General features: G+C 43.1%; 1 protein-coding gene across 1 annotated transcript; it reads left to right on the top strand.

Moving 5' to 3' along the window:
- Nucleotides 1-2,383: 2,383 nt before the first annotated feature.
- On the top strand, nt 2,384-11,783 carry LOC134752852 (esterase E4-like). Its single transcript, XM_063688621.1, has 11 exons — nt 2,384-2,544; nt 4,726-4,958; nt 5,691-5,833; nt 5,974-6,116; nt 6,402-6,587; nt 6,748-6,941; nt 7,107-7,275; nt 7,536-7,752; nt 8,218-8,327; nt 10,194-10,344; nt 11,596-11,783. Exons 1-11 carry the CDS (start codon nt 2,472-2,474, stop codon nt 11,765-11,767), a joined length of 1,791 nt encoding a protein of 596 aa, XP_063544691.1. The 5' UTR covers nt 2,384-2,471; the 3' UTR covers nt 11,768-11,783.
- The last annotated feature ends 2,783 nt before the right edge of the window (nt 11,784-14,566 follow it).

Genomic DNA, 14,566 nt, shown 5'->3' with positions numbered 1-14,566 from the left:
GAACGTACCATTATTATGAGCGTTTTACGTTTTGTTATCTGTCAAGCTACTTAAACACGCTCCATCCAAGGTCAAATTACTTTCCCCACTAGTGGATAAAATGCGTTTTTCCCCGCTTGTTTTAAAGGATAATAGACGGCTTTCCGAGCTAGTGAGGGGAAATAGTTATTTGTTATACAAGGGTGCAAAGTTGTATTTTACCCGCGAGTGTAGAATTGAAACACGAGCAAGCGAAAGGATTCTATAGGTGAACCACGAGCGAAGCGAGTGGTTCTAAAATAGAATCCTGAGCGTAGCGAGTGTTTCAACACACGAGAAGTAAAATACATTTGCGCCCGTGTGTAACACAAAACTTTTCACCTCACTATAGCGAGGAAAGTGCAACATCCACAGGCGTTAGATCATCTTCATCACTGGAATCACTCATTTCTTTACGATATTATAACAGAAAACTCTGGAAGTTGTGTATTTTTACGCGAGTCGGTGAGAAAAAATTTAAGTAAAAAATTTGTTGACAATGTTGACATTTCTGATGTATGAAATGTCAACGATGCGTTTTGAAATTGCATCGACTCAACTTGTGCGTTCAGAATTATATTTAACATCATTATAAAAAAACAAACGTTTCTTATGGAATTTTAAGGTTTATGACTTAAAATCATTAAATAAAGCTAAATTTGGTATTTTTTATTAGATTCTCAAACCATTTATTTAATGATAATTAATATCGAACGAACCATTATCATGAGCGTTTTACGTTTTGTTATCTGTCAAGCTACTTAAACACGCTCCATCCAAGGTCAAATTACTTTCCCCACTAGTGGATAAAACGCGTTTTTCCCCGCTTGTATTGAAGGATAAACGACAACTTTCCGAGCTAGTGAGGGGAAAAACTAATTTCAGCGTTTGTAAAAATTCAGCCCTTAAGGTGGTAAAAAAAGGGGTTGAAAGTTTGTACGGAGGTCAAACATTTTTTTGAGTGCGGAACTTGAATCTTTATAAAAAGGCACAACGATGACTGGTTACCACAGAAGTACCCAATACCCTACTCAGAAGCCGAAGGGTTTCTCGCTGCAAAGGAAATACTGGGGCCGCCTCAACAGAATCCGCACAGGTCATGGCAGGTGCAATTATATGCGACACAAATGGGGATGGAAAGAGACCCCGTTGTGACTGCGGCCTTGAAGACCAAACTACCCAGCACATTGTTGAACGATGCCAAAAGAGACGTTTCCAAGGCAGCCCGGAGGACCTCTATATACCTACCAATCTGACACCTGAAGCGATTGGCTGGCTGCGTTGGATGTCGACTTATCTATATATATATAAACGTAAAAGTCCTGACTAACTGACTGACTGACTGACTCACTTAAATCAACGCCCAGCCCAAACTGTTGGACCTAGAGAGCTGAATTTTTCACATTAGATAGCTTTTATGACGTTAGTATCCACTAAGGAAGGGTTTTTCAAAATTCATCCCCTAAGGTGGTGAAAAAGAGGTTGAAAGTTTGTATGGAGATCATAATTTTTTTTGAGTGCGGGACTTGAAACTTTGTATAAAGACATATTATTAAAATACTAGAAAAGTAATTTCAGCGTTTTTGAAAATTTATCCCCCAAGGTGGTAAAAATGGGGTTGAAAGTTTGTATGGAGATCAAATATTTTTTTGAGTGCGGGAATTTAATCTTTGTATAAAGGCATATATTATTAGAATACAAGAAAAGTAATTTAAGCGTTTTTAAATATTCATCTCCTAAAAGAGTTAAAAAGGGGTTCAAAGTGAATCTATTACAAATGCTTTGAAACTTCTTAGAAAGGCATTGTATAAGATTCCAAAAAAGTTATTTCAACGTTGTTAAAAATTCAACCCCTAGAGGGGTTAAAAAGGGGATGTAAGTTTATATGAGGTACAAATTTTCTTTTAAGCTAGGAACTTGAAACTTGGTAAAAAGGGCATTATATTAAAATAGACGAAAATTGATTACTTACACCGTTTTTGAAAAGTTTGTATTAATAGTTTCGGGAGCGTTTTTTTTTTTAAATAGTGGACTTGTAAATCTTCTAAGAGGGTCGAGAGGGATTATATCGGGAACAATTTTTTTCAGTTAGGGTCTTGAAACTTCGTAGTTTGTGAAAGACAAATTTCATGCGTTGTATAATTATTAACAAATGATTAACCGTCCCTACTGATATCTTTTGCTGCATAATGTTTTAATGTTATGCTCATGTAAATTATATATAACCACCGACATACAAATCCACGCGTACGAAGTCGCGGGCAACAGCTAGTTTTAAATTAGTCACTGTTCTTGCATGAAGGAAAACACCCCTAGTTTATATAGAATGCGCGCGCGCAGTCTGCGCGACCAGTGGTCTCAACGCACCGCAGCCGCGCACAACACATCACCATTAGTGGTCCACTTATAGTAATAATAATAAACAACAGTAATACAATAATCAAGTGAGCGAGATGATCAATAAACTGCTGCTGCTTTGCGCAGCCGTGGCGTGTGCGCTGGCGCATCAACACCACGAACATGCAGGTTATTATTTATTGCATACATTTTAACAAAGCTGAACCCCAAGACAGAGGGCAAACTGTTAACATTGAAAAATTGAAAATTCGTTATCTGTCTGTCTCTCGAATATGCGAAGAGCGATAAAAAGGCAGTAACCATTTTTGATTTATCGATATTGGCAGCAGGCTTTTAGGTAGGTACCTACCCGGCCATAACTCGCACCCTTCAGCTTCCTCAATCTCCGAAATTAAAGCTGTTTTGACTGCCTTGTAAAATGGGGGTTTTACCTGATTATCGGAGGGGGCTTCATTATATACTTAGTTCTATGTAAATATGAGGGTATGTTAGTGTCGATGTCGTGTGTTTACCGCACTGAGCCGATTTTAGTCAATGAGGTGTACGATCCGTATTTTATAATACGAGTGATTATAGGGTAGTTACCTTGTTACCAATTTTTTAATTGATTTCGGAAGAGGACATTTTTACAAAAACCGGCCAAGTGCGAGTCGGACTCGCGCACGAAGGGTTCCGAGCATTACGCAAAAAACGGCAAAAAAATTACGTTCTTTGTATGGGAGCCCCACTTAAATATTTATTTTATTCTGTTTTTAGTATTTGTTGTTATAGCGACAACAGAAATACATCATCTGTAAAAATTTCAACTGTCTAGCTATTACGGTTCATGAGATACAGCCTGGTGACAGGCGGACAGACAGACAGCGAAGTCTTAGTAATAGGGTCCCGTTTTTACTCTTTGGGTCGGAACCCTAAAAAAGACGCTCGTTAATATATTGTCTTCGGTTACCGCGATAGTTACTCATGAAATAAAACTATGAAAACGGATTATATCGCGTATATTGAATTTATAATACATCCCGACGTTTCGAACCCTTTACAGCGTTCGTTGACTGAGGAAAAATTACAAAGTGCAAAAATACCCACATGCTAAAATAATGAATTGTACATGCAAGGCGGATTGTACATGCAAAATCGGTTCATATGGCTAGTTATACACTACAATTATTTTCAAGTAAAGATATATACGCGATAAAAACTACGCCGGCTCCAACCCTACACCACGGACCCGAGAAGATTTAATTCCCTCCTAAATTGTAGGAGGGTATCCCAATATGGGACCGGCAACAAACTCGGCGGGACACATCTTTTTAAAACATAATTATACTCAGAATGTCCAACATCATCCAACACTAAGGTCCCACAGTCTATGTCTCGCTTGCTCCTTTATCAGATGGACTACAGGATCCCAAGCTGGTGGTAGAGAAAAGCCATCTTCCCTATTAAAGTTTGGATATTTCTTAATCTCAATGGCCTCGCGCAGCATTCTGGGTATATAACGCTTCTCCTTGGCAAGAACCAGAGGCTTATCAAACTTGATTGAGTGATTGGCTTTGTGCTAGATAAATCTTTGTTTTCATTATTTACAAGTGTTTTAATAATGGGCAGTCTTGTTATTATTTTACTGGCGACCCGCCCCGGCTTTCTTCGAGTCTCCCGCACGGCTTCCTTCCTTCCTCTAAAAAAAACCGCATCAAAATCCGTTGCGTAGTTTTAAAGATCTAAGCAATAAGCATACATAGAGACAGACAGACAGACAGCAGGAAGCGACTTTGTTTTATATTATGTAGTGATATGATATTGGATTAAATTGTATGGATTGATAATGGATCCAATTGCAAAGAAAACTGAAACGTAAATATTTGTTTAGAGCACGTGTTCCAAAAACTTGCGCCGCTTTGGGGAAATGGGAAGAGAGGGGCTTGATTGTCGGGGAGAGGAGTCTGACCAACCTTCACTTCGCCGACGATATAGTCTTGTTTTCCTCAACTTCATCAGAGTTAAGTCACTTGCTAGAAGACCTTAGCAACACAAGCGCTAAACTCGCGTATGAAATGAGACTGGGCTGGTCATGTCTGCCGAATGCCGGACGACTTGTGGGCCAAGTTAATCACGGAGTGGGAGCCCCACGAGTCTAACCGGGGAACCGGCAGACCTCGTCGGCGATGGCGGGATAACTTTTTGAGTGGCTGGCCCGATATAGCACTAAACAGAGACGAGTGGAAAAAGAGGGGGGAGGCCTTTGCCCAGCAGCAGTGGGACACAGTGGGCTCTGAATAATAATAATATAATAATAAATATTTATAGGCATCTATATTTCCATTTCCTCGTTCAATGTTGATGTTCCAGCCTCTTCAAAGCCCGAGCCCACCGCTAAACCCGAACCGCCCGTTGCGCCCGCCAAACCCTCGCCCCCCGCTAAACCCGAGTCTCCCACCAAGCCGTCGGCCCCCGGCCCCGTGACCATCACGCCGGCGGGTGCGGTCCGCGGCTCTTGGCGCGCGAGTCGGCTTGGGCGCCGTTTCCAGGCCTACCGCGGCATTCGCTACGCGCAACCGCCAGTTGGGGAGCTACGATTCCAGGTTTGTTCTCCTGTGGTAGCGGTAGTCTATGTAGATTTTAACAACCTCTTTACTGGCCTGCAACTCTGACCTCCACCTATCCTCCACCGCTGAATAGCTGCCAGGCGTCATATCAGGAAAAATATAATACGTACTTAAAATAAAATATAGGTGGTATAAGTAAACTCAAATGGGTTTCATTGATCTATTAATTGTATAACTATAACTAACTTTTGCTGGGGCTAGCTCTCCGGCTACTGTTTTTAGTTAACTCCGTTATTGATTCAGTTGAAATAAAATAGGTAGGCTAAGTATGTAGGTAAAGGTAAAGGTAAATAAGTGACGCAGTGCTTACAGAAAAAAATTATAGGTAGGTAAAAGAAGGTAATAAATAACAATTCACCTAACCGATAATAATAGTTTAATTATTCACTTCGTTTTTCTACAATGACGTCATGCATTGCCTAGCTACCTATCCTATTCTAGCTACCTTCACATACTGTAGAGAATAATTGCGAGTGGACTTCTTAGCATTTCTTTGTTCTCGTAAAAAGACTACTTATGTCACCAACAATGACTTTACAATGAACAAACTAAAAACAGTAAGATGGTGACTATATGTACACTGTACATATGTATATGCATAATGCCCTCGAAGAACACGCGAACAATCCCGTCAATCCCGTCAATCCCGTTTCCCTTTACCATGAAACCCCTCTATTAATTTAACTGAAGTTAATCTTGCTTTCACAGCCCCCAGTCGACATGACAACATACCCATCAGAAGTAGATGCCAGCGCAGACGGACCGGCATGCCCATTGCCCGTCAAACCCGGCGAGTACTACGTCGACGAGGACTGTCTCCGGATCAATGTCTACACTCCAGAAAACAACAGGTAATAAGGAACATTATTTTCTTGTGCCTTTCTTTATAGAACATAGTTTCTTTAATCGGTTGATTGGAGCGATTATTTAGCTAGTCCATACCTTCCCAGAGTTGAACTAACTCTACTAATCTGGTTGTGCTTGTTTCCAGTTCCCGTACTATGCCAGTAATATTTTTCATCCACCCGGGAGGTTTCTACTCGATGACGGGACGCTCCGACCTCTTTGGGCCTGACTACCTGCTTGATAGAGACATCGTTTTGGTTACCATCAACTACCGACTGGCCTCTCTTGGTAACACCAATATTTATAGATAATTTCGTTCTGATCAATAAATTGAAAGTATTTGTGGCAAGAAGAACTGATTGCATTGAATTTAGTAATTGCATTACTAAATTTTGAGGCCTAAGCCCAAAAATATACACCTGTACCTATTTATAAAGGTAACATAAGAGGCCTTAAAATACCCTTGCGCGCATTGTTAACTTTAAACTACTGATTGGTGGTGGGTGTGTTGCCTCATAGGTACGATATTTTTTCAAACCACTAGTTTTCCATTTCAAACCCTTATTTTTTCAGGTTTCCTGAGCACTGGTGACGCAGTAGCACCCGGCAACAACGGCTACAAGGACCAAGTGTCGGCGCTTCGTTGGGTGAAACGAAATATTGCTGCGTTCGGTGGTGACCCTGGAAAAGTCACCATCGCTGGATGCAGTGCTGGATCCATCAGTGTCATGTTACACATGATTTCTCCAATGTCTAAAGGTATCCGCCTCATTTTGGGCATTATTTTTTCCAACCAAATCACCACTCACCGCTCAATGTTAAAACTCAAAATGCAAAGCAGTAGATTATCTCTTAGTTACGGTTTCGTTCGACTGATAACAAAACATCTAATAAGTACGTATAAGTATAATGTTTCCAGGATTGTTCCATCGAGGTATTGCCATGTCCGCCTCCCCCATGGGTAAGGAACCACTACCCTCGCACCAAATGTATTTGGCGCAAAAGCAAGCAAAGATCCTCAATTGTCCTACCAACTCTTCGCGAGCCATTGTCGACTGTCTGAAGACCAAGTCCTGGCAGGAAATGGGCAACTCACTTCTAGGATTCTGGGATGTAAGTTTACATGTTTTCATCCTAATTGTAATTGCTCTATCTAATTGTATTTTTAGTATTTTGCCGTATTTATTTCTTGCAAGCCATTGTTTAGTTGAGTGCTGATATTGCGGGGTTATTTCTATGAAGTAGGTACCTCTTTTTTATTTGTTTTTTTTTTTTCAGCAATTCGGCTTCGATCCTATAGGTTTCTGGAATCCTGTAGTGGAGCCGGACGTAGGCCAGCCGCGCTTCCTTGCCGTGCAGCCTGATGAGGCAGTACGCAAGGGCCACATGCACGCAGTGCCGCTGCTCATCAGCCAAACCGAGGACGAGTTCTACTGGAAGGCATTCAGTGAGTTACACTTTCAAAGAAACAGTTTAATAGTCAACTCGATAGACACATTTTGCAAAATAATTACTTAAAGAAAAAACCTGATGGTTTAGGCCAATAAAACCTTTCAACCCGATTTTAATCCGGATTTTCGCCTTCTTTAGATTAATTTGCATTAGCTTAGCGAGATATGCTGATATCCGTATGACTGCGGCTATTGACTTCAGACATGAAACTAATATTCCTGCATTTATGTCGCTATACGTCATGTTTCTTCACAGGTGTCACAAGAAACAAAACTCTTCTTGATCGTATGAATGCCGAATGGGAGAAAATATCGCCGATTTCCTTTGCTCTCCCTGAGAAGAACTCCGCAGCGGCCAGTCGCCGTCTCAAGGAGACGTACCTAAGCGGCAAACCAGTTGCAGACACCCCTGAGAGTAATAAAGGACTTGGGAAGTTGTATGGAGATAGCTGGATTGGACTTAATACGCACAGGTATGCGCAGCACAACCTTACAGCTTCGTTCGATTGGTCTTGGTCTTACCAAAGAGAACATATAGAATAGAGGGTTATTGCCATAGCAAATTTTGTAGTCACAGTAAATTTACAGCCATCTATCGACACATGGTTAAAACTAAAAATGAAAATGTATAAAAATACCAAAAAAAAATATCAAAGGTATGGCGCCATCTATTCGAGTATAACTTTTTCTTGATATTCCGAGGCACGATTTTTCCTTTAGACTTTACTTATCTTATAGGAGTTACATAATATATCTTTGGTCTTACGTTATAAGATTTACTTCAGTGCATGGTAGGTAGAGGTATTTCACCGACGTTCTGTAATGTATTCAATTGTCAGCAGCTCGGAACAGAGGAGTTATCATTCCTGTATCCCGTCTCCGCGTCATGAGTTATCACTTTAAATGCACTTTCGGCGCAATAAAATGTTCTGTTGCAGGATGGCGAACTTGATGTGTCGGCACTCACCGCAGCCGGTATGGTACAGCGTCTTCAGTTACATTGGCAACAACAGCTTCTACGAGGATCCGCGCACTGGCAAGCCAGCCGGTGAGTTCTAAAGCTATGGAAGGAAACGGGTTTAATTGGGTCTTGTCCAGATCGCAGGCAACCATTGGATGCACATGATGCAGACCGATAACTGGTGGTTGAGGAGCCCATAGAGGGGATTTTTGTGTTACTCGAGCGCGTCAGATTAAGATGTTTTTTAAAAATTATTATTTCAAAAAATATACTTATGTCTAGGTATACAAAAGTTTCGCCAAAATGTAGACAGTTTGTTGGCGATGTAGACAATTGTTGGCGATCTTGCTACCCCGTGGAATCTACCTTTACCACTTTTAGCCGTCTATGTTGAGCTGTTGGTTGGGGGTTCAACAAATCGTAAGCAGATTGTGGATTTGGTCATTTTACAATACAAATACTCTTTATTGCAAACCTCAATAAAAAAAAACAATACAAAAAGAAAACAAAAACACAAGCAGAGGCAAACATTCCAAATTAATGCTATTACTAAATCTGACAATTATTTGTACGCATTGCCTTAATCTGACGGTTACAATGTGAAAATCGGGCGTCGAACTTGTGATTGTCAGATTAAGGAAATGCGTACAAAAAAGTATCATATTGTTATAGAAAAATTCTAGCATTAACTTGGACCAAAACGACCAAATCCACAATCTACTTAACGATTTTTTAATCCTCCACCAGCCCCCCGAAACTTAAAAAAATCTGTACCTAGACGCTTTCCTGCTCGCTGGAAAATAAAACTGTATATAACCTTTTTTTCTTCTTATCATCTAATATTTCGATTCCAATAGGTCTCTACGACGCTCGAGTTACTACCTACACATTTAGCATCGCCGGCTCCTTAGCTATGTGTAGGTAGATAATACACGACTTTGGTGTCAATGGCAACATTATCTGGTGGGGAAATTATGCGCCTTACTACTATTAGTGGGGAACTGGGGAAATGCCTATAGCACTATTAAGTTTTATCTTTCTTAAAAAGCAGAGATAGGTGCGGGCTGAAAAACAGCGCTGTGCAGTCGCCAGACTCGCGGCACAAGCTGAGCCCCGAGCCTATTGTCGCACTTAGCATTTATAATATTGTGAATTATAATTCTAAATGTCATATATGTATATATACTTAGTTCCTACTTGTATAATAATACTGCTGTAATTTAAGCTTGTACCTAATTTATTTTACTGTTTTTTTTTTGTATACTTACTGCGACAATAAATGACTTTTTTTTTTTTAATGCGATCTATTTCTATCTCAGAATAAAGCATCATTATTCTGAGATTTCTATTTACGCATAGTCACGCTATATTGGCGAAGTACGTGGCGAAAACGAACAGCGTGTCAAAAATGGAAAGATTGTTAGAAAAATACATAGACATAGTATATACAAGTAGTTATAGACATGAAACCGAGCGACCAGGGGTAGGAGAAAGACATATTCATGTATTGACAGTTTCATGTATGGCAGCATAATCCTTTTTCTCTTTCACTCTTATAAATTTCGGTATTTCGCCTTCGCCTCCTTGCTATGATGCCATAACCCGACCATGAAAAAATGTCCGGTCGGTGATAAAGATCGAATTTAGCGTGCGGGCGGATTCAAGCGCTTTTTTAACGCGCGTTGAAAAAGCGCTCGTGTGTGTCACACGTCACACTCGCACAGTGTGTGGCCTCTTATGTGTCCTGTGTGTCCATGTCCATAATGTACCCAACCACGTCAGTACGTATAATAAAATAGTCCTTTATGCTATATCTATGGTCCCAACCCACCACGGCGGCGCAACAGCCATGCACAGGACGATAGTGCTTTCGTTCCGTTTCTCTCTGCGTATGAAGGCAGTTTCCCGCCTGACCGTACAGATAGGTTTAATTAATCTCAATGTTAATTACAGGCGCGGCGCACCACGATGACTTGATCTACCTGTTCTCCATGAGTTACTTCCGAACTCCGATCAAGGCACGCTCGCCGCCGCCGCCCGCGCCGCAGGACCATGTCATAGTGGACCGGTTGACCGCCATCTGGTACACCTTCGCCAAACATGGGTAAGCACATTGTACGGATGTAATTGTTTTGAATGTTGAGGATAAGTTGATTAAATACAAAGAAGATATAATATTATAGAGCGGTACTGTCATAGTAAATTTTGTAACCACAGTAAATTCACTGCCATCTATCGACACACTTTAAAACTAAAAATGAAGATTTATAAAAATACGATAAAATGTATTTAAATATGGATAAATGATTTTTTTTATTTGCATTAATTCTTTTTATTATTTTGACCCATGTTCTTTCACTGATATGCATTAAAATTGTTAAATAACAAACGAAACCGTCAACGCCCTCTATACGAGAGTAGGCCAAAGGTAGTAGCGACATCTGATCGAGAATCAAATTTTCGTGATTTACGAGGCACGTTTTTTCCTTAGACTGTATCCATCTATTACGGAGTTATATCTATCTTTGTTAAATATTATGCGAAGTGTGTCAACCGTAATGCATGGCAAATATAAGAGTTTTTGTGGATTCATATTTTTATAGGTATTATTTCATATTTGATATCAGTCAAACTGGTAGCCTTGTAACTAAAAAGAATAAGAATAAGAATAATAAGAATAAGACAACATTTATTGCCACACAACAGAAGAGAAATTACAGGAAACGAATAACATAAAAAATTGGCATGCGCGACAAAAGGAGCGGGCTCAGCATATGCTGCGCCAGCCACTTCACCAGGAATTGACCGCACAGCGCTGATTTTCAGTCAGCCCCCTTACTGAACCACATTGATATGTGCGCGGGATATTATCTTTACAGATATATATATATAAAGTAGAATGTATTTTTTTAATATCACGTCGGTGTCAAACAAGCATACGGCCCGCCCCACCCCGCACTATTAGCGTCTCCCGAGCGTCAGCGTAATCAACTGTGTTGGCTCCTCTACCACATTAACCACGATGGGTGATCCCGATCGTGTGGAGGACTTAATGGCCTCTAGTGGCCCATGATTGGCGACGATGGAGCTTAATCGCCATTCGGTTTTTGAGCAAATATCAAAGGCAGTGGCGGCCATGATTGTGCGCGTGCCCAGACGATGGAATCGTCGCCCATTCTGTAATGGACCATCACTGCTTGTAGACGCCTGTTACTCCGGGGGCGTTACATGCACGTTGTCATCCCTTTAAAAACCTGTACACTCCTTTATTTAATGAAATTATAATCCCATTTCGTTATAATAATTATTATGCTTACATAGGATAAAACATTTGATTATCTACCCCTACCCCCAGTGACCCGAACCCTCGTAAAGGCGAGCTGCCGGAGCTGTCCTCGCTGCACTGGCCTGCCATGAAGCCCGAGGACAGGAAGTACCTGAAGGTGGACCACCAGTTCTCAGTGCAAGAGAAACTGCATGAAAAACAGCTGCAAGTATGGGACGAGCTCTACCCCATGCAGTTTTAAATTCTAATTAAATTCAGACAAGAACTCAGGCTGTGCCTTAATCTAAGAATAAATAATTATTAATATCTAGGTATTAAAATTGTTTTACTGTGTTTACTGTAAGGAGCTACAGATCCCTCACCAATTTGCGCCTAATCACTACACCTTATAAAACAAAGTACCCCGCCGCGTCTGTGTAGTTTGTGTGTATGTATGTTCGCGATAAACTCAAAAACTACTTACTGAACGGATTTTCATGCGATTTTCACCTATCAGTAGTATTCTTGAGGAAGGTTTAGGTGTATAATTTGTTAAGCTTTTGTGTAACCCACATGAATCTTAACTATAAAACTCCCGTGAGACTCAAACATATTAGATTATTTTAAACCGGGTCACTCACGTATTATTAAGTCGAATAGCTCGACATGTTTCGGTCCAATTTACGAGGACCGTCTTCACGGAGACACGACACGTCTTCACTGGTCGAGGGCGCGGCGTGTACTGCGGGCCAAAGCCCGACTCGCCCGGCCGCTCACGACAGACGGCGTCGGCGGTGCCGGCGACGTCACCGTTGCGAGGACAGCTCTACCCTCCGTATTGCGTTTGTCGAATGTCGGATCGCACACAACACTCCCTGAGTCACTTGCTAAAGGCCGATCCACACTGACCACCGACGCAGTACCCAAAACCGTTTTCCAACTAGGCGGCACCGACCAGCCACTGTCACGATTGAAATTCGGATAACGACTGATCTCAATAGCTTCCCGTATTTTTCGTTGAACGAAGAACTTTTCTCGCGCCAAAACGGTTACCCTATCAAACCTAATATAGTGCGTCGCGTCCGAATCCAGTACGTGTTCTGTCACTGCGGAGCTTTGGCCGTCCCGGTTTTTCATACTGCGTATGTGCTCAGAAAGTCTCGTCGAAATGTTTCGGCCGGTCTCCCCAATATAATACTTCCAGGAGCACGGAATCCTGTACACCCCAGAAACATTTAAGGGCTCCTTGTCCTTTGGCGAACGCGTCCACTGTCTAAGCTGCGCGTGCGGGCGGAAAATCGTCTTGATGCTATATTTACGGCGTAACAAGTGTCCGATCTTATCCGTCACACCCTTAATGTAAGGCAAGTCCATAGGCTGTCTTTCCACCACAGGCGGTCGTGGGCGCGCAGATTACGCTGAGCGCGCCCCCCACAAGGTTGCCGAGTGTGATGTCGGGCATAGGTTCGGCGGCCTCATCAAGGAATAGGAGCAGAGCTCCTACGATCGCCGGCATGTGCTCCTGCATCACCTTCTCAGCTGGAAAGGCCACTGGGACGATGGCCATCTTCTCGCTCGCCACGACTTCCGCAAACGATCCTCCCACCTTCGTTCTTTTGGGGTCGCTAGCGAGCAGAGACGAGTCGCCACTGGCCCCCAGTGGCCTCTTATTTGGTGGCCTTCCCGCTCCACTAGTGTTGGGTCCGGCCACCATTTGCGCGTCCGTCCTCGCAATTCGCGCCTTCGCACGCCTCTTCTGCCTACTGGACATAGCGGCTCCTCCACCCGACTGCTCGTCCACACCCTTGGGCGTGGCCGCACTGTCATGGGCGCCCGGAGCAACGCCAGCAGGATTTGGAAGTGGTGCTCCTGCTTGCCTCTCGCAGTGGGCCATCGTTCCGCTGCCTACTCCTCCAGCACCTGCGTTAGTCGGTCCCCTTACGGGAACTTGCTGAACGCATCCACTTTTCAACCCTTGGGGAAAAGATCTGGTGGTACCTTTGGAGTGGCCTGCTCCACCATGGCCTTTGCTTTTCGCGCCATGCGCGCCCTCCGTCCTTGCGGACCTCCATGCCTTACTGCCACCTGCTCCCGTGTTCCTGTCAGGGACAGGTCCACTCCCAGCTGGTGCAGCAACCTTTGCGCTATGCGCCTTTGCCTCATCCCGTACGGGTCCGGCTTTTTCTCCTCCTACCGTCGTTTTAGGTATTATGTTATCCATAAACCAACAGGAAAATTTTCAGCAGCTAGGCTCCCCACCCTCCTTGGAGCCTCATATTTGGGATGCTTTGACACATCAGAGATACCTAGCTGATATAGCGTCCCAGAGTGCGTTGCCCATGAATCCGCACGGTGCCAAAACCTTAGTCAGCTCCACAGCCAACACAGGAATCGTGCTCCGCCGATTACAGACCCCTACACTCCAGGAAACTCGCCACGTGGCCATCTGACTGGACACAACAGCCGATTGATCCTGGCTGGCTAAGCCAAGACCTCCCGTGTGAGATGAATCTAGAGCCAAAGGAACTTCGTCTAACGGGGATAACGACTACAGACCCCCGCTTCGCACCCGCTCCCAGGATCTCCTTCTCCACCCGTACGGGTCCCCGCGCACGGCACAAACACGCGGGTGGCATTCTACCGCTAATCATCCTTCTTTGTGGATGAAAAGCCCGCTGCGACATGCCACGTCATCGCTTACGGTTGATTTTACGGGATATGGATCTTTATTTGCGCGCCACCATCGTTCTGCCCCTGCATGTTCGCCTCCGTTAACGAAGACGAACCTACAGTGGCTTCTCGACGTTGGCACGCAAACATAGATCCATATGAGGGATGGTGGGGGGTGTTCTTTGGACTGGTTCTCTTTCCTGGCCCAGTAGTAGATGGTGTCATGCGGATGACATCATCTACCTCCGAGCCTGGTGTTCGATCCGTTGCAAAGCTCACCCCAAGATGATTCAACTGGTTGTTTCTGTTCTGCCTGTTTCTACGGTAGAACCAGGCAGTTAACAGGCGGTAACCTCGGGAAGGAGCACAACCAGTTTTGCCTCGAGGTTCT

This window comes from Cydia strobilella, chromosome 2, assembly GCF_947568885.1.
Source record: "Cydia strobilella chromosome 2, ilCydStro3.1, whole genome shotgun sequence".
NCBI classification, from domain to species: Eukaryota; Metazoa; Arthropoda; class Insecta; order Lepidoptera; family Tortricidae; genus Cydia; species Cydia strobilella.
The sequence above is the reverse complement of the archived record's forward strand: the minus strand, read 5'-3'. Positions and strand labels throughout refer to the sequence as shown.